General features: G+C 54.0%; 1 protein-coding gene across 1 annotated transcript in view; it reads left to right on the top strand.

The window, feature by feature from the left end:
* RGS3 (regulator of G protein signaling 3) overlaps positions 1-15,158 on the top strand; it is a 115,682-nt gene extending 100,524 nt beyond the window's left edge. The window contains 7 exon segments of the mRNA XM_039866859.1: positions 970-1,219; positions 1,222-1,925; positions 9,378-9,442; positions 12,058-12,159; positions 12,565-12,626; positions 13,274-13,440; positions 14,203-15,158. Coding sequence (XP_039722793.1) covers positions 970-1,219; positions 1,222-1,925; positions 9,378-9,442; positions 12,058-12,159; positions 12,565-12,626; positions 13,274-13,440; positions 14,203-14,388 — 1,536 coding nt within the window. The 3' untranslated portion in view covers positions 14,389-15,158.
* Positions 15,159-19,390: the final 4,232 nt, after the last annotated feature.

Here is a 19,390-nt window from a genome sequence, read left to right as displayed (position 1 = left end):
GAGGCCCAGGCCAGGCCCGAGACCTGCTTCCTCTGTGTGGCTGTGGCCCTGTGGACACTCCTGACCTTTGCTGAGCCCCGGTCTTCATGAGATGTATCTGCTTTTCAGACTTCATCAAGGACACTATTCTTCCCTTTGCAAATGAAACGTGTAGGAACCCGGCAAAAACTCTGAGGGTTCTAAGGGTTATGTGCAAGGCAGAAAAATGCTTTCTTTATTGTGTGTGGAACTTTTGAGGTTCCTCCAAACATAGTTTAAAAGTCACTGGGTGGATGATCCCTCAACGAGATTCCATGTGTCTGTGACATCCGTTTAGTCCAGATGTGGGCAATATTTTGAAGTTACGGTTTCATTCCAGTTTACTAGTTTCAAAACGATACTTAAACGTTGAGAGCAAATTCTTATTTGAATGACTCACTAGGAATTAAAAAAAACAACAACTTTGGTTCAGGTACAAGATATCTTTTGGCTGGTTCTAAGATTCTCCTGCTTAGTGATTGCTCTGGCTTAGGGCTTGGTTTGGTTCTGGTCCATGAAGGCAGAAACTTCCTGGTCCTCTTTTACTGGTAGATGTGACCTACAGAAGGACCATGACACTTGTCTGAGAGGGCCATTGGGAAGATTATGTAATAATCAGGGTTTAATCTGGCATTGCCCTAGTGTACAGTAGCAGCCCGATAATGGTGGTTTCCTCTCCCTCTTCTCCCTTAAATGACCAACCATGTTTGTGATGGGGCAGAAGTTTCAAGCAAAGAGATGAGGCTGGGACCCTTTATATAGCTAAGCCAAAGGGGCTTTAGATTTCCATCTGGTGCTTTGCCTTTCAGACTGTGGGGTGCAGGGTTCAGGCTGTGGGGTTCAGGCCACGTCTGATTTTGTTTCAGCCTGTGTAACGTCGGCTGGTGCACAGTACCTAGCATCTCACAGCCTCCTCTTCTGAACTTTTTTTGTTTTCTCTTTGTTTTCCAGATGTTTGAGTCAGAAGGAAATGAGAAAACGGAGATGCCCTTGGAAGAAGGGAAGGGGCCAGGTGCTGAGGACCCCCCACCCAACAAGGACCCCTCTCCTGGCCAGGAGCCTCCTCCAGGACAAGATCTGCCACCCAACAAGGACCCCTCTTCTCTCCCGGAACCTTCCCCTGGCCAAGAATCTCCATCCAGCAAAGACTCACCTTCCTCTAAGGAACCGCTTCCAGGCCGAGAACTCTCCCCAAGCAAGGACTCCCCATCAGCCAGGAACCCCCTGCATCTCAGCCCTCCTCCTCCCAGGACCTTCCTGCTAGGCAAGAAGCCCCTCCAAGCCAAGACCTCCCTGCCACCCAGGACCCCGCTGCCCAGGACCTTCCGCCATGTCAAGACTTGCCCCCCAGCCAGGCCCCGCTGCCAGCTGAGCCCCTTGCTGAAGAGACTACAAGCTCTGGGGACCCACCAGCAGCCACTGGGGACCTGCCTGTGACCTCCAGGCCGACCTTTGTGATCCCCGAGGTCCGGCTAGATAGTGCCTACAGCCAGGTGGCAGGGGCGGGCGGGGGTAGTTCAGGCGATGAGGGGGATGCGGAAGAGGCTGAGGAGGGAGATGAGGGGGACGAGGGGGAGGAAGATGAGGACGAAGACACGAGTGATGACAACTATGGAGAGCGCGGCGAGGCCAAGCGCAGCAGCATGATCGAGACAGGCCAGGGCGCGGAGGGCGGCCTCTCGCTTCGCGTGCAGAACTCGCTGCGGCGCCGGACACACAGCGAGGGCAGCCTGCTGCAGGAGCCCCGCGGGCCCTGCTTCGCCTCCGACACCACCCTGCACTGCTCCGATGGGGAGGGTGCCACGTCCCCTTGGCCCATGCCTTCACCCCGCACCCTCAAGAAGGAGCTGGGCCGCAATGGCGGCTCCATGCACCACCTTTCCCTCTTCTTCACGGGCCACAGGAAGGTAAGAAGGCCAAGGGCGCAGGGGTGGTGCGTGCATGAGATGCCGGAGTGGGGATGGGCGCAGGAGCCACAGGGAAGAAGCGGTCATTTTATCTCCTGTTCTCTTCTAAGCCTTTTAATGGGCTCTTCCAATGAGCCTTCTGCCCACTTGACAGAGGAGAAAACTGAGGCCCGGAGGGACCCAGAAGGCAGAAGCTGGACTTAAACCCGTGACTTTATGACTCCAGATGCTGTGTTCTTATAGCTCCATCGTGCTGGGGGTCCCCACAGGAAGCAGAACAGGCGCGGCTGAGCCCAGGACACTGTGTATATGTGGATCTAGAAGATCCGAGATAGTAGCTAGAGAAAGAGTTACGGTTTAGACTTGGTCCAGGCCTAGCCAGACTAGAAATCCGTCAGCCAACCACAATGACAACACATATTTATTCTGTGCTGGCATTAGTCTCGGCAATTCATATTAACTCATGAATTCTCGCAACAGCCCTATGACGCAGATACCGTTGTTGTTCCCTACAGATGAGGAAACCGAGGCACTGAGAACTTATCTCACTTGCACCAGGTCACACAGTTTATAAATGTCGGAACCAGAATTAGAATCAGGCTCCAGGACTAGAGCTCTTAACCACCATGCTATTTGCCTCTTGCAAATATTTATAAATAGAGGAGTAACTGTTTATTGATTTCTTGCTGTGTGCCAGGCTCTGTGCTCTGTGCTCTGTGCCACAGCAGGGACCCCAGAAAAGTGCAAGACTGATCTCAGCCTCAGAAGAGCGAGTTATCTGTGTGGGCCAGCAAGGCGGCCTAACGGTGAAATGATTGCACCATGTCCTTGAAGCTTATTAGCCAGCTTGAGTCTGGGTTCTGTCTTTTACTTACTGTGTGGCCTTGGGTGAGTCACTCAGCTCTGCTGAGCCTTGGTGTCCTTCTCTGAAAAGCAGAGATTGATCGCGCTCATGTTCTAGGGTGGCCAAGGATGAATGGGAAGAGTCTGGGGCCCGATGATGTTAGTGCAGGCCCCAGGCAAATGCTGTTGAGGTGCTAACAACCAGTGCAGTGCAAGGTGTCGTTATGGCAGCTGTCGTGAGGCTGGACAGGTAGGAGTGGTCAGTGGTCAGTGACCCTCAGAGACATGGGAGTTCAGGGAAGAGAGACCCGAGGGCCTAGGCCATCAGAGAAGGCTTCTGGAGAAAGATGCCTCTTAGCCTGGCTTTGAAGGTTGAGCAGGTTTGGAATAAACAGAGAGGATGAGGCAGGCATTCTGTGAGAGAGGACATGACCTGGACAAAACTGTCCACAGAAGCCAGTTCAGCTAAAGCAGGGGATTCCTCAAATGCAGGGATGGCAGACACATGGCACTCCTGCTGCTCTTCCTGCTGCCAGGCCTGCGGCAGATGTGACTCATGGATTCCAGCACGCTTCTCCGTCGAGTTGGGACATGGCCTCAGAAACCTTAGCTTCTCAGCCACTAGCACCTTGGCACTTGGGAGAAAACCTGCGGAAGGGTGGTGGGGCCCCAAAGCCAGGCTGGGGTCCACAAGAAAAGGGCCTTAAACTTTGGGTCTAGGAATGGGAAGGAACCGGGACCAGGTATCCATTTCCTCATCTGTAAATATATGTGGTTCTTAAACTTCGATGTGCTCCAAAGTCACCAGGAGTTGGTTAGGAATACACAGCTTTCCAAGTCTCCAACCCCAGACTTTTGAAATCAGAATTTCCAGGGAGTGGTGCCCAGACTCTGCATTTTAAACAAGCCCCACGGGAATGTGATGTTTCTCATAGTTTGAGTATCACCACCTTAGGCCATTTCTTGATGTAGCTGTCACAGGAGAGAGTCCAGACCTCTGTCCTACCAAGGTGAGGCCTCGGGCTGACCCTACTTTTCTCTGAAGGGTGGCTGAAGTCCAGGGCCTCTCCACCTGCTTTAGGCACCCCAATCCTGATCCACCCACCAGAACCTTCCGCGTTCTTTCCCCTCCCCCCTTGCTCCGATAGAAATATTTATATACAAATAAGTTCACACATTCATGCTTACACTTTTAGTTCCTCAAATTAGTTGACCTCAGATCCTATTTGGGGGCCGATAGTTCCGCCTGCGAGTCCAGCAGGGGAAGGCCAGCTTTCTCTTGTATCAGCTTCCTCCTTTGGGTGCCCGAAGTTCCCGCTGACATCCTGTCCTCCCCCGCCTTTTTCTGGCCTGTCTCTTCCTTTCTTGGATTTGAGTCACTGAGCTGGCAGGGCCTCAGAAGCTGTCCCCAGCCCTGTGGTGGCGACTCTTCTGTGTGGCTTACACTTACCAGGCCTCGAGTCCATCATCAGTCATAGGCTGCTCCCTCCAGCCAGCTAACCTACCCTTGTCAAGGAAAGTAAGTTCTAGGCTGGACAAGCACTCTAGTCTTGGTCTATGCCTCACTGGCATTGGGCCTGGGGCAAGTCCTTGCCCCTCTCTGAGCCTCAGTTTCCTCATCAGTGAAATGGATAGGATAATAACACGTCCTTTGTAGTGTTGCTGGGCAGATTAAATAACCCCACTTGGATAGAGTGTTTTGGGCAGTACTTGGCACTCAGCTCCATTGATGGGAATCATATTGAGGATGAGGGAGAGGATAGCAACGGTAAGTAGAGGAACAGTGACCCCAGCATTCACCCAGTGCCTCCAGCTCGCTTTCCTAGCCTTCACTACGCTGCTGCAAGGTGGGCCCAGCCATACTGGTCTCACAGTGGGGAGCCTGAGGCCAAGGGAGAAGTGTTTTGTTCCAAGCCACACAGAGTATGCCTCACCCTTGTCTAGTTCTCTCTGGCTCTGCTCCAGACCCTGCATACCTCGTGCCAGTGAGGGGCAGGGGATGGAGACTGGCAGCTGGGGAGGCACATGGGAGGGACAGCCAATGCCGACAGGCAGTGCCAGGCAAAGGGTGAAGAGTAGGGGGGTGAAGTCTTTAGGCTGTGGAGTCAGACAGACCGGGGTTCAAGTCTCCGCTCTTTCTTCTCCTTTCTGGTCCTGAGACCTTGGCCAAGTTACATCTTTCTCTGGGCGTCAGTTTTCTCTAATAAAGTGGGGAGGATCGAATCTGCATGGAGTTGTTCAGGAAACAAGAAGGTTGCAGTATAGGGGAAGCTCCGTGCCTAGGGCACTGATCCTGTGAGGACATGAAACCCAGGAGGACGGGACAGAGCTGGTGTGGCCTTGGGTTGGTCATTGTGCTGCTGTGCAGCTAAGCTGAGGCTGCCCAGAACCCAAGTTGCCTGTCACAGGGTGATAGTCGCTACGTTGCTCCTCCTCCAACCTGTCATCCTGCCCTCTTGTTCACTGAGTGATTTCTACTGTGAGTACCAGTATCCGAACCAGACAGACCTCAGAGATGGTCTGCTGGGCCATGGTCATCTTACAGACAGGCTGCCTGAGGTCCAGAGAGGAGAAGACTCCCCCAAAGTTATCTGTGAGGCGTGCCCTGGCTCTGGCTCCTTGTGCTGAGTTGTCTCACAGTGCCCTCTGCTGCCAGACCCCCACCTTGCCGGCTGTTCCCTGGAGGCCGTGCAGGGTGGACCCACAGGCCTGCATCTGCCATTTTCCTGGGAGCCAGGGAAGCCTGAGACTAGAGACTATCAGTGTCTGGGCCCAGGATGGTGCCATTGAATTCCACTCCGGCCTGGCTCAGCCCAGAGTCGGGTCATTCTTTGATAGTGAGGAGACAGAGGCTGGGGCTCCTCCCTGGCCATTCTTCCTTCTCCCCTCCTTCAGGGGACTGGCTTGGGCAGAGGCTATCAGCAGACGGTGCCAACCTCCCGCATAGGCTGGAGGTCAGACAAGAGGGCACCTAAGATGCCTTCTAGCTCCAAGGTGTGATAACACCTTCTGGCCTCCTATTTAAGAAAAGCCAAAAGAAAACATTGTGCCCTATGTCTAAACAAATAAGTGTAGAGTTTAGATCCAGTGTTTCTACAAGGTTCCATGGGGCCTGCCAGGCTGGGCTGGTCAGAGAGCAGCCAGGCTTGGCCACGTGGCTCCAGAAGTCAGGTCACAACCAAGAGGTGAGACCCTGCTCACAGGATAGTTTTCAGTCAAGGGTGGGCTCTGGAGCCAGGCCTGAAACTCTCTGCTCCTTGCCAGCTCGGAGCCCAGGCAAGTAACTGAACTGCTCTGGGCCTCAGTTCCCTCAGCTGTAAACTGGGGAAATCACAGCAAACAGCTCTTGGAATTGCTGCGAGGATTAAATTAGGTAGAGTCTGTTATGACACTTTAGCTCAGTGCCTGGCACATGTGAACACTCAACAAATAACAGCAGTAACCACAATGGCTAGTAGTTACGGACATGCACGAGCACTTAATCCACACAACAGCGCTTTGAGGTGGGTCTCATTATCATCCTCATTTTGCAAATAAAGAAACCGAGGCACAGAGAGGAGATGCAACTTGGCTACGTTCTGTTGGCTAATAAGTGACTGAGCTGGGATTCAAATCCAGGCAGTTTAGAATCTACAGTCTTAACCACCACTATGATTATAGTTCTAATTACAATAAAAATTATAATTATTATTCCAAGAAGCAGTGAGTTCCCAGTCCCCGGAGGTGGCAGGGTGGGGCTGAGCAGGCCCCAAGGAGTGCTGCTTGGAGTAGAGGGAGGGCTGAGTGGTTTGGGGCTTGCCTCCATTTACCGATCAGCAGGGAGGGGCGCATAGCGGTAGGGATAGTAGGGAGCAAATAGGGAGGAGAGTCCCTCTGTGTGCTGGGCCTGGGGCAGGCCTCACCGTAGCCCCTGGAGAGAGGAGCCTTTGGAGACACTTTGGGGCTAGAAATCAGAACCCCGACTTTCCATCTTCATTTCTTCATTTTCTGCGTCCCCTCCCCCCTACTCCTCACCTTGGTACCTGAGTTTCCCTGACTGCTCTGGGGGCTGACTCCCAGGGCTCGAGCTGCCTGGCCCCCCTATCAGGCTGCCTGGCATGAAGGGCCCCTGCCGAAGATGACCCTCTCCCAGCAGTGGAAGGAAGAGCCCATTTCCCAGCAGTGCAGAAGCTGGGGGTGGAGGGCGGGTGGGAGTGGTCCCAGGCCCATTGTGTGGGCCCGATAAAGTACGGAAGCTGAGGTTAGAATGGGAGGAAGCCCAGCCACCAGAGCCCTTTCCCACGGGTGGGGGCTTAGGCACTGCCGAGCCAGGCCGGCGTGACCACAGCCTGTATGGCAATGGAATGGGCAACGAACACCGGCAGCCCCTGGTGACCAAGAGTGCCCTGTGCGGGGGCTGGGCCATGGGGGCCCAGACTTTTCCCTGGTGAATCTTCCATCAGTGGGGTGTGTCGTTATCATCACGCCTATGCTAGAACTAAAGAAGCTGAAGCTGAGAGGCTGAGAAGCGCTTCCAAAGAAGAAGGATCTATACCCAGGCCTGGCCGCAAATCGAGCTCCGGAATCACACACCACAGAATGGGCGTGTGCCTGTGTGTGCACGTACACACACGTGTTTACAACCTTGGTGGGGCAGCATTCTCAGGAAGGAGGCGGCATTTCCCCTGAGTCTTTCACTGAAAACATTCAAAATGTGTCTGTCCTGTCCTTGCATTTGAGTAGCAGCATCCTCTGGCGGAGGAACACAGCTTGAATTCAGGCAGACCTAGATTCCAGCTCTCAGTTAAACGCTGGGTATCCTTGGGCAAGTAACTTAACTTCTCTGAGCCTCTGTTTACTTTATGGACTACTCTGAAGACTTCTGAGATAGTATCTGGATAATGCTCATTCTGAGGTCTGGGGCCTATAGTACAAGTTTTATAAATGATGCTATACTTTATCTTTCTATTTGTTAGTCCAGCCAGCCAGCCAGCCACTTGGGCTAGTAGCTCCCCCTGCTGGCTATATCGGGATTACTTTTCTTTCCAGAATTCAGAGCAAGTATTTTAAGGCTTAGCCCGTTTTCTTTATTTTACAAATGAGGAAACTGAGGCAGGGGCTCACGAGGAGTCAGAGCTGAGATCCACGCCTGGTGGCTTTCTTTCTTGTCTTGGGACATAGTGTCCAAGCCCATCCATCCCTGAGCTCTAGTTCCTCTGCCTTTCAGAGCATTTCCTGGGCTCCTGCTCAGGGGCGGGTGGCATAGTTGGGGCTCTGGGTTTCCCTCTGAAAGAGGACAGACAAGCGTAGGCAGAGCAAGGAAGACAGGGCAGGCCCAGCAGAGATGGTGGGAGTCTGGAGTGGTCTGGAAGAGAGGAAGTGGAGGGCTGGGGGCAGGTGGAGACTGGGGAAAGGAAGAGAAGGCATTCCAGCAAGGGAGCACGGCATAGGCAAAGGCAAGGAAATGGGGTGAAGGGAGTGGAATCTGTGGGCTGCAATGGAGCGCGTAGGGGATAAAGTTTCAGGCTTTGAATCAAGCAATGAGGGCCTCAAGATGCATTTTTCCCAGTCTGCTTTCCTTCTCGCTTGATTCATTTATTCCTTTGACACGTATTTATTAAGCTCCTAATGTGTACCAGGCCCATGAAAGTGACTCAGACAGAGGTAAAGACAGACAGAGGCCTTGCTCTTGGGCACTCGTTGTCCAGTGGAGGAGACAGATTTGGAACAAGCCATTTCGGGTGTAGTGGGAACCTCAAAAGGGGTGAAGGGGACACAACCTTGGTGTAGGGGTCAGGGAGGGCCTCACAGATGAGGAGGCATTTAAGCAGGTCTTTCTTAAGGTCTAGATTTTTCCTGAGGCTGGGTCTTAGGAGGAAAGGGAGATGGGAGAGTCACAAAGCCATCCCTCTTGGAAGGAACAGCACATGCAAAGGCCTGAGCCGAGAGGACAAGTGGGTAAAGACATTCTGTTTGGTTGGAGGGCATGTCATCGAGGTTGCTGGAGAGGTGACTGAAGGAGTTGCAACTGATGTTAATATGGAATTTTCTGCACATATCCTAAGATGATAGACTCTGTACATCATGTTATGGTGTTTGGACCTTTTCCCAGGGGCACTAGGGAGCCATGGAAAGTTTTAAGGCAAGAGAAGCCTTCTCAGGCCTGTGTAATAGTTCACTTTACGTACTGCTGAGCAATCCCAGGTCTCTTTCAAACCTCAGTATCGTGAGTTAGTCATTATGATTTCCATTTTGAAATTAAGGAATAGAGGCTCTCAGAGAGGAACGGGGATCGGGCCAAGTGACACAGCAGAACCCTGCTCTCTGGCCGGCCCTACTGCTTGTGGTGATGCCTCTGCCATGAGTGCTGTGTCCCTGGCTCTTCCCTAGCAAGCTAGGTCCTGAGCACACGAGGAGGAGACCCCTTCGGGTAGAGGCTTTGCCGTGTCAGCTGCACTCCGTGGGTAGTTTCCAGTAGTGGAGTCTCTTTCCCTCACCTGTTCTGTGAGAGGTAGGAGCTTTGGGCGTGGGGAGACGGTTTGTAGGAGCTGTTGGGTCCTGGAGCCTCTCTTTGCTCAGGCAGCAGTCTCTGGATACCCAGGCTGCAACATGTCTGTCTTTTCTCTGCAGATGAGCGGGTCCGACATGGTTGGGGATGATGACGAAGGATCTCGGAAGAGAAAGAGCAAAAACCTGTATGTTCGAAAGATCCATGATCCTCATCCTTGTGATCGGGGAGGCTCCCTGCACCCCTCTTCCTTCTTTGCCCTTGGGCTTGTCTCTCCTCCAGGGGTATAGGCAGGGAGAGTGCTATCCTCAGTCCTACCCCAGACAGATACCAGTGAACAGGAGGACCTTGGGACTTAGCGGTGGCTTCAGGGTGGGGTCACCAGGGTCCTGAGCATCTGGCACTGCCCTCAGCATCCACGCAGCGTGAGGCAGTGTGCTGATTCAGTACCTGGAAGCCACAGGGATCCAAGCAGAGGCAACCAGCCAGGTTGCCCTGGCCTACACCCAACCTCTGAGCCAAACAGTGGCCGAGTGACCTCAATAGGTTCTTTGCTCTCAGAAAAGGCTGAACAGACAGTTGGTAGTGTTCCCCTTTCTCCTCCTGAGCTCTTGAATGCTAACGGTCTCTGGCATTGCCAGGAGGGGGCGCTGCTGGCTCAGATAGTGTATCTCATACCCCGCAAGCCATTCTGGCTGCACTCAGGGCCCCGTACACTTCCGTTTCGGAGGTTTGTTAGAGGTACCAATTAACAGGGTGTGTGGAGAATCTCCTTGGGTCTCCTTGTACCCCCAGGCTCTGGAGACTGCAGAGAGAGAGAGAGACTGGAGGAGACAGTAGGGCCCGTGGAACTCCCTTCCCTCCAGGTCCTGTAGAGCCCACCATTATGCACAAATTGGACCTAGGAGAGGAGAACAGGGATCCTTCCCAGATGCCTCGCGCAACCTTCCCTGGCCTTGACCTTAGCCAGGATCCACTGCGCTAGAAACTCTCTCTCCCAGCTCCCCTGCCCTCTCTAGTTTTCTGCGGCAACTACAGGCTTCTCTCTGCAGCCAGGAACGATCAGACTTTCCAGGAAGGTGAAACACACAAACAAAAAAAGTCCTTCGCACCAGCCACCAGGTTCAGGCCAGAGCTGCCGTGATGGCACTCCCAGGGGTGGAGCAGTGGGGGACAGTGGAGGGCCACCCCAGGGATCTCTGAGGGTCCCTATCGTCACCCAGAGGGCTGCCAATCCCTAGACTCCTGAGCCTTATCTCATTGGCTTGGCACCTGCTAGAGCAGGGTCTCCATCCCTGGGCAGCTGCCCCAGACCCTACGGACACGTGTGGGACTCAAATCCTAAACCCGAGCGCTTTTGCCCCAGGCACTGCGCTAAAAGCTTTCTGTGCCTTTTCTCCTTGCCTTGAAACAACCGCAGCAGATGGTGGGTACTTTTATCATCCCTGGTTAACAGATGAGAAAACTTGACATTCAGCCGAGGTTAGGTAACTCGACAAAGGGCATGCAGTTAGTAACTGCTAAAGCTAGGATTTTAACCTGAAGCTGTCTGGCACCAGAGTCTCACTCTTAACACTTACTGGGTACTAACTACTTCCCTCGGTGACACAGGGTGTCCCATAGGTCATAGTGCATTTGAAGCTTGAATAACTACAGAAGCATCAATGCTACAGACTTACAAAATGCATTTGAAAGTTGAGTTATTTGATTCTCTTTTATACTTACTTAGCTTTGTGATTTTGCTCATACATTTAAAATTTTTGGTTTTAGTCAGCATTTTTCATCTTTAATCAGAAGGCTGGAGACCAAACATTTTTTCAAAATTTATTATTCAAAACTCTTAAAACTAAATGTGCCTTAAAAATTTAATAATTCAACTTTCAAAAGATGTTTTTTGAATGTTTATAGGATTTGTACTTCTGAAGTTATTTAAGCTTAAAATTGTACTAAAACTTCTAAGATATTCTGCATGGATGGAAGTATCCAAAGCCAGCGATCGAGGCTGAGGGGCCAGCTGGCAGGAGCTGTTCTCGGGGAGGTGCCCAGGGTAGGGGGTCTAGGGATGAGGGAGGGGATGTGAACAGGAGCCTTCGATTTTTAGATTTTTTTAACCCCTTTCCTGCCATCACCTTTGCTGCATGCCGAAATCTCAGCAAAGCTAAAAATAGTTCTTGGCTAAAAATAGCCAGTCCTGCCACCCTGTGTACAGAGCCTTCTTCCCTCCCTCCTTTCTTCCCTCCCAGCAATTTGCTGACTTGTTTTCTCCTCCTTCCCCTGGTGCTGTCATGGTAACGGGGGAGGCCAGTCACAAATAACTGGGTCTGGCTTCCTGCCTGGGCCAGCCCCAGAGGCCACCCCTTACAGACACATGCCCCTTTCACGGGATCCCTGTCTGGGTTGGCCAGGAGGTATATTTTTTTTTCACTCCCTGTCCTGGTCCCTCCCATTTCCTGGCTCCTCCTGTCTGAGTCCCAGCCCAGCCTATGCCTGGGTGTCCAGTCCTCCGGCTGGGATCTCAGTGACTGCTCAGCTGCAGCCGGTACCGTTGCTGCCCGCCTTCCGCCCGGTCGGGGTGGGAGACAGGAGCCCAGGGGTGCTTCCTGCATACCTTCCCGGGCCCCAGGGTGGGGCGGCCCTGCAGAGATGCTCCGAGGCATGTACCTCACGCGCAATGGGAACCTACAGAGGCGACACACAATGAAGGAGTAGGTGCCCCTCGTCGCAGTCCGCGGCCTCCCTGCCCTGAATTTTCAGGGGTGAGTGCCAGGCTGACCGACTCTCTTCTCTGCTTCTGTCCCCCAGAGCCAAGGACATGAAGAACAAGCTGGGTATCTTCAGGCGGCGGAACGAGTCCCCCGGGGCCCAGCCAGCGGGCAAGGCAGACAAAGTGATGAAGTCATTCAAGTAGGTCTTCCTGAGCACCCCGGGAACCTTCAGGCACTCACTGGTCCCCAGGGGGACAGGGCTGGCGGTAGGGTTAAGGGATAAGGGGTGCTGCTGGCTTGATCCAGCTCAGGGTTGGATGGAGGCCCTCATAGAGGGAGCCTGGTATCTGCAAGCAGCAGCCCTCGGAGCGGGGAACAGCTGCTCTGGGAAAGCCTGCCAGGTAGGGGTGGAGGTGGAGGCTATAAGTGATGCTGGCCCCAAGAAAGGGGGTGGGCCCCCCTCCTGGGTTCCCCCATTTGAGCTCAGCCACTGCCTCGGCCAAGGGCAGCTGAGGGAGGCTGCTGAGACCTAGCCACCTCACTTTCCCAGAGCCTCTTGGTGTCTTCCCTGTGCCCTCACTGTCCCATTTGCCTCCCTACTTAGGCCCACCTCAGAGGAAGCCCTCAAGTGGGGCGAGTCCTTGGAGAAGCTGCTGCTTCACAAATGTAAGTCGGGGCCAGCTGGCCCGTTCTTCCTCCTTGTGTGTTCTCTCTCTCTCTCTCTCCTACTCTCCTCTCCCAGGCCAGGGAGTACGACTGGTCCTGGAAGGGTCGTCTTCATCCTCATTTTCTTCCCTGAGCCTAGTCAAGTGTCGCTGCTGTTGGATGAAGCTGAGCCCAGGCTGAGGCCCTTGGTTTGCCTTGGAGCCGGCTTCTGCCAGCCCCTCCCTGTCCATGGGAGCTGGCACTGCCTGCCTGCTAGAGGCCGTTGGGACCTGTGTGCTCAGACCCACGTTCCCAGAATAACGATAAACATTCCCATGAACTGAGGACTTAAGCTGGGCCAAATGTGCCCACCATTTCATGGGCAGGATCCCCTCCGATCCTCACAGGGATCCAGGAGACAGGCTGATGATCCCCATTTTACAGATGAGGAAACTGAGGCACAGATAGGAAGAGATCTGGCCAAAGCCCACAAAGAGGCAATGGGAGGGGTGTGACCTCACTCCAGGGCCACTGGCTCTTGGGAACAGGTTATCTTACTAAGCTCCCGTCGTCTGTACCCTAAAGGCTCTGGGAGGGTAAGCTGGGGGTCCTGAGGGCCAGATGGGCTTGTTCTGCCTCTCACCCAAGGTCTGGTCTTCTCCTCACAGATGGGCTAGCGGTGTTCCAAGCCTTCCTTCGCACTGAATTTAGTGAGGAGAACCTGGAATTCTGGCTGGCATGCGAGGACTTCAAGAAGGTCAAGTCACAGTCCAAGATGGCAGCCAAGGCCAAGAAGATCTTTGCCGAATATATCGCAATCCAGGCGTGCAAGGAGGTAAGACCTTTGGCTGGGTCTTCAGGCCCTTGTCCCTGTGCCCAGTGGCCTCAGTGATTGGTGGTGCATGGCAGCCTCAAGGAGGAGCTCAGGAAGGGGAGTAGCCAGAGTGAATCTTAGAGGCTATGTGCCCAGGGTGGAAAGGAAGCAAGCTGGGGCCTTGGGAAGAGCTGAATTCCACTGATAACAAAAAGGGCCTGTTGAGGTGCTAATCTCTTTATGAGTGTGCTCTCTTATTTAACCCTCATGACAACCTGTAAAATAGGTTTTAATATCTTCATTTTTAAAATGAGGAAGGTTTCAGAGAGTCTAATCATAGTAGCTAACATCTATTGAGTGCTCACTGGGCGTAGGTGCTGTGTGCAAAGTCACAGGGATGATCTATCGATTTAATCCCTGTCTATTTAATATGGTTGATTTTGCTTAATTTGTACGACTCTTTGAAGAATGTACTGTTATTCCTAATCTATAGATGACACAAGCGAGGCTCAGAGCACTTACACGATTTGCTCAAAGCTGCACGCCTGGGTTCAGCACTACTGAGATTTGAACCAAGGCACCACCTAGAGGTGGTGTTTTCAGGCCCTACAGTAAGTGACTAAGCCAGGACTTGAGTCTGCTGGCCTGAGGGCCTCCACTCTGAATCTTAAGATGTAGAGCAGAAGGGCTTGGAGGCGAGAGACTTGGATAGGTCCTGCCCCCACCCCTAGTCCCCAGGGTCGGCCCCCTGCAGCCCTGACCTTGCTGCCTCTGCCCTTGCAGGTAAACCTGGACTCGTACACACGGGAACACACCAAGGACAACCTGCAGAGCGTCACTCGGGGTTGCTTCGATCTGGCGCAAAAACGCATCTTCGGGCTCATGGAAAAGGACTCGTACCCACGCTTCCTCCGCTCAGACCTCTACCTGGACCTCATTAACCAGAAGAAGATGAGTCCTCCGCTTTAGGGGCCGCTGGGATAGAGCTCAGCATTCACACCAGGCGGGCTGGGCCCCCTCCCACGTCTCCCTCTCCCCTGCAACAGAGGGGGCAGCGAAGCCCCCGGAGGCTGCGTCTCCGGGCAGACAGATGGACATTTGGATGAGAGGCCTGGACCAGCAGAGGTTCAGGCCATTGGAGGAGAGAAGGACCGGCCCCGCTGGGTCCCCACTGCCCCGGTACGAGGGGGCCCAAGGGCCCCGGCAGGTCAGGGGCCCTGGCTGAGCCGGATCTGGAGCTGCTGCTCCCTGCTGCGGAGACCTTGCGTTGACCAAGTTCCTTAAAGAACTGGCTGGTGGGGCAGGGGCAAGGGCCGGGCTCTGGGGCGCTCCAGGGGTGCCGCTGGGGCTCACGGCTCAGACCCCGGCCTCGAGTTTTATTTATTTAAACAGTAGTAAGATGCTTGGCACGTCGTCCTATAATAGGAAACCTTTGCCTCATCAGTTTTCCTAATTTACAAGTGCAATATTTTAACCAACGCCTTGTGAACAGCCACCTTGCAGAGAAGGTGGACATCGTTTTCTAGTTTCAGGAGATTTGCTGGTCCCAGGCACTAGTGGCAGGCAGCTGGGCCTTCTGGACTGATGAGGCCTGGAGGGGTGGGTGCTGCAGTCCGACCTCGCATGGAAATCCGGCACCCCCGAGTGAGGTGTCCCTCAGGAGCTCTGGGAAAGCATGATACCCTCAGACCACACAGCAGCCGATTTCTGGAGCAAATAAAAGGCCTGTGTTACTTCTCGTTCTTGACCCTTTCTGCGCGTTCCTGGTTTGAGGCTTTCCAGGGTGGGAAGGGTTGGTGGTTCTGCTGTTGGTCCAGCTTTTCCTCTCCAGTCATCACCTGCCTCCCATCCTGGAGCCTCCCTAGATGTGACACTCTGGCGAGAGCTGCTCCCTTGACAACCGCTGCCTCTGTGCCAGGTGTGCTGCCGTGCCTGTTCCATTTATCCTCTCATCTCAGCAAGCCTGGGAGGCGGGGTTATCCCCATTTTACAAGTGAAGAGAGTGAAGCACAGGCAGGTAAGGTGAGTTGTCCAAGGTCACACAGCTGGCAAGTGGCAGAGACAGGGTTCAGCCTAAGTCCGACTGGATCTCTGTCTTCTACCAGCTACGTGACAGAATCCTAACTTGGCCACTAACTGGCTATGTGACCTTCAGCAAGTTCCTTCACCTCTTTGTCCTTCCATGCCCTGAGATTCTAGTGGAACTTGCAGGTGGCACAGGAATGATTGGTAGATGTGGACGGGGCCAAAATCTGGCAGGGGATTGGCTCCAGAAGGGCAGGCTCACGGAGGCCTTTAGGACAGAAGGAGCAGCTGGGGACATGATGGGGTAGGGTTCACAGACAGTTCCTCTGTGGCTCTGGGGAAGGATTCTCCCTCTGTTCCTAACAGAAGATGCAGATGTAGGAAAGGCCTGGTCCAAGGCCACAGGTGAGGGCAGGCCCTGGACCACTTTTCTGGAGGGTGGAAGAGAGCCCAGAACCCAGGCCAGGCTGACACCAAAGCTGCTCCTGATGATTATGCATGCGACCTGCCAGGGACCGGGGCCAGGGGCCAGGGCATCGCCTGGAGTGGGGACTGGCTTAGCTGGGCTGACTTAGACAAAGCTGGATAGAGTTTGTGCAAGAGGGGCTAGGCCCCATTTCCTTGAATCTTATTCACTGCCTGGGGTCCTGGGTTCAGGTCTGCCCACTGGGGCCTTGAAGATGCAGAGGGCATGGGCTGTGCACCCACTCTCCTCCCTGCTTCCCTTCGCTGATCTCCGGTGAGCAAAGCTACTGCCATGTTCCCTTACAAGGAGAGCATCAGAAATGGTGGTCTCTGGAGGCCTAACCTGGGGCCAGGCATACAGTAGGTGCTCAGTACATGTTGCAGCCTTTTTCCCTAGCACCCGAGTATGAGCATCTCCAAGAATGAGGCTGGCTCCTCTTCCGAGCACAGGACCTGGGCAGTGAGCACTATTTGGCTGTGTAAACAGTGAAGGATTTTCCCACCTGTGGAACTGCCAGTGCCTCGAAGAGGCTGGACAGGGAGGGAACAGAGGTGCGCTCCTAATTGGGAGCGAGGGCACCTTCTGCTTGGAGGGACACTCGGCCCGCAAGAAGACTCACCTTCCCCTTTCTTTGTTCCAGGGGTTTAGACCCCTCCGGGCCGTCCAGCTTCCCACCCTAAAGTGGCCATTAAAACCAAAGTCCAGGAGAACAAAGTCAGGCAGATGGAATTCCCATTTCGAGGGCCCCGTTGCCTGGTTTCCATTTCTCACGCCCTGGTCCCTTGACCTCAGACGGGCTTGGGCTACTCTGGAGAGCAGATCAGAAAGCCTCCTGGATCCTCCTGCCCTGCGCCCCGCCTGGGCTCCTGGAGGCCCCTCTCAAAAAGTGGGCGGGTCCCCATTTTTCTTTCAGAGGTGAGGAAGGACCAGGCTCCTTGGTCTCTGGTAACCCCAGGCTGGTCAGTGTGGGATCTGAGAGCTGTGAGGTCAGTAAGCCCAGCTCCCTCCCCATCCCACAGGTGGGAAGACTGAGGTGGAGGGAGCGGAACAGCTCCCCTGTGAGGTGAGAGGCCCAGAGCCTGGAGTCAGGCTCTAGAATTCGGCTCCTGGCTCCACCACTAACTACTAGCTGCAAATCTTTGAATCGATCATATAACCTCAGTTTTTTCATCTGTTAATTGTGCATATTGGCAGCTACCCTAGCGTTGTGATGACTGAGCCAGGTCAGGCCTATGGCAAGTTTATCCCGGTCCCTGGCACAGGAATGTACTCCTTCGACTCGAGCTGCTGCTAGTGACATCCTTATTCATGGTCACAGGGTGGTGGCAAAGCTCATTCTCCAGTCGCCCAGGCCCAGGCTCTACCCTATCAGAGTGGACAAGGAGCCTTTAGTCTCAGACCCTATGTCCTTATCCTTCCAGGAACGGTTTTGCTGGAGGACAAAGCCAGCCTTTTCCAGGGAGTAATTCAGAACAGGCTGTCCTGCGCCACTGCCCGGTCTTGGCCTGGCTGGGTGCAGTTGGGGTCAGCTGGCAAATACAGCGTGAAGCAAGGAAAGGGGAGAGGGCACAGCAGTGCCACTTGGCTGGGTGCCAGTGGGAGGGGATTCAGCGTTGGCCTGCCTGGGCCAACTTCAGCCGACTCTTCATGCTCTTGGCCTCTTGGCCTGGCTTGGGGCAGATATGACCTCCCAGACTCTCCATCTGGTCCAAACTGTTGCCTGGTGCTTGGGGCCCTTCTTGGGTTTCTGCTTGCGTGTCTTCTCTAAACAGGGAGCTCATTATCTCTGGAGACAGCTCAGGAGGGCTTAGGAGCCTCTAAAGAGTTCTAAAGGTCTTTCTCTAGGAAGTCAGGATCCTGGGGTGGGGGTGGGGCGATGCAGGCAGGTCAGCCCCATCCTCAGGCTTTAATCCTCCCTCCTCCCTTCACTCTCACCAGACTCCTCCGAGCTCCTTACCCCCACCTCCAAGCCTTGCTCCCTGGTCCCTTGGCTTACTGCCCCCTCTCTGTGGGTTCCTCTCACTGACATCCTACCCTAGCAAGCTTCTCTGATTCACCCCACCCCCCAAACCCTGCCCGAGGCCCTGCCTCTCCCACAGTGCTCTCAAGCCCTCAAGCAACAGCCCTTGGGCCTCAGAGGAGCCATCCCTGTACCTTCGTTTTGCTTATAGTCAGTAACATCTGGGAAACATCTGGCTTTGCCTGTCCTCTCTCTGGCCCAGCAGGCGGGAGGGAAGGGGGTACCCTGGGCCCCGCCGCCACTGAGGTGTCCCTCCTTTGGGTTGGAGGAGGTGGTATGTGGATGAGGAAGAGCTACTGGGCTGATCTGGGGCTGCTCAAAGAGGGAATGGCTGGGATAAGGGAGGGCAGTGCCAGTCGCAGATACAAAATAATAGCTGTGGCCCCACACAGCAAGTGTCTCATGCCTTAGCTCCATCGGTCCCCACAACGGGCCTGGGGAAGATCTGAAGTGTTGTGTTCATTTTACAAGTGAGGAAGTTCAGGTTCAGAGAAAGTGGACAAGAATGTTGTGGCTGAGCAGGCACTGGGGCCCCGCTCCCTAGGTGCCAGGCAGCTTCGCCTCCAGCCAGTCTGAGAGATTCAGTGGCTTGGATGGGGGGCTCTCACCACAGGTTCTCCTTGGCTTGAGGGCAGAGCTTTTTTAAAGAAGGCCAAGGACTCGGGGAAGCTGAAGTATGTGGAGATATTAGGTCCCGAGTTAAATCTCAGTTCTCAGTACAGCTCTATGATAAGTTGCTGCTTTACCTCTCTGAGCCTCAGTCATCTCATCTATAAAACGGGAATAATAATCCACCTCGTGAGATTCACATGGACTCAGTGAAATAATGAATATGTGTAAACACTCAGCACAGGGCCGTGCACAGAGGGGGTGCCCCACATAGGGATAGAGGGAGGGAGGCCTGGGGCTGTGACTGAGACATCCGAGAGGTGAGATCCGGTCAAACCCCAACCAGCCGTGCAGGAGGAAGCCACCCATGCATCTACCTCATAGTTTTTGAAAAGAGATATCCAATGACTCGGCGACAAGAGCAGGGCCCCAAGTTGGGTCTCCAGCCCCATACGGGCTCAGCAGGGTCCTACCTGCCATTACAGGAGGAACTGAATATCACCTACACTGTCAGACAGCTGGCCTGCCCCCCAGATCTGTCCCAAACCCTCCTGTGACCTTGGATGAGGCTCCTCCTCCTTCCTGTTGGTTTCTTCTGGAAAACAAGGAAAATCAAGCTTTTCCTCCTGTCTGAAGACCTTGAGAAGGGGCAGATGGTGCTTTGTGAGGTGGAAGGGGCTGGGATCTAGGCCAAATGTGTTTCTGCATGTGAAGGGTGTGTGTGTGTGTGTGTGTGTGTGTGTGTGTGTGTGTGTGTACATGAGTTGTTAGGACTCTGAAAACACTTTAGCCACTCCCCCAGAGGACTGAAGGGCCTATTTGGATGGAGTGGTCTATTTACCACCTGCCCA

Source organism: Pteropus medius, unplaced genomic scaffold (assembly GCF_902729225.1).
Source record: "Pteropus medius unplaced genomic scaffold, Ma_sr-lr_union100, whole genome shotgun sequence".
NCBI lineage: Eukaryota > Metazoa > Chordata > Mammalia > Chiroptera > Pteropodidae > Pteropus > Pteropus medius.
Note: the sequence above shows the minus strand (reverse complement) of the source record. Positions and strands in the feature narration are given on the sequence as shown.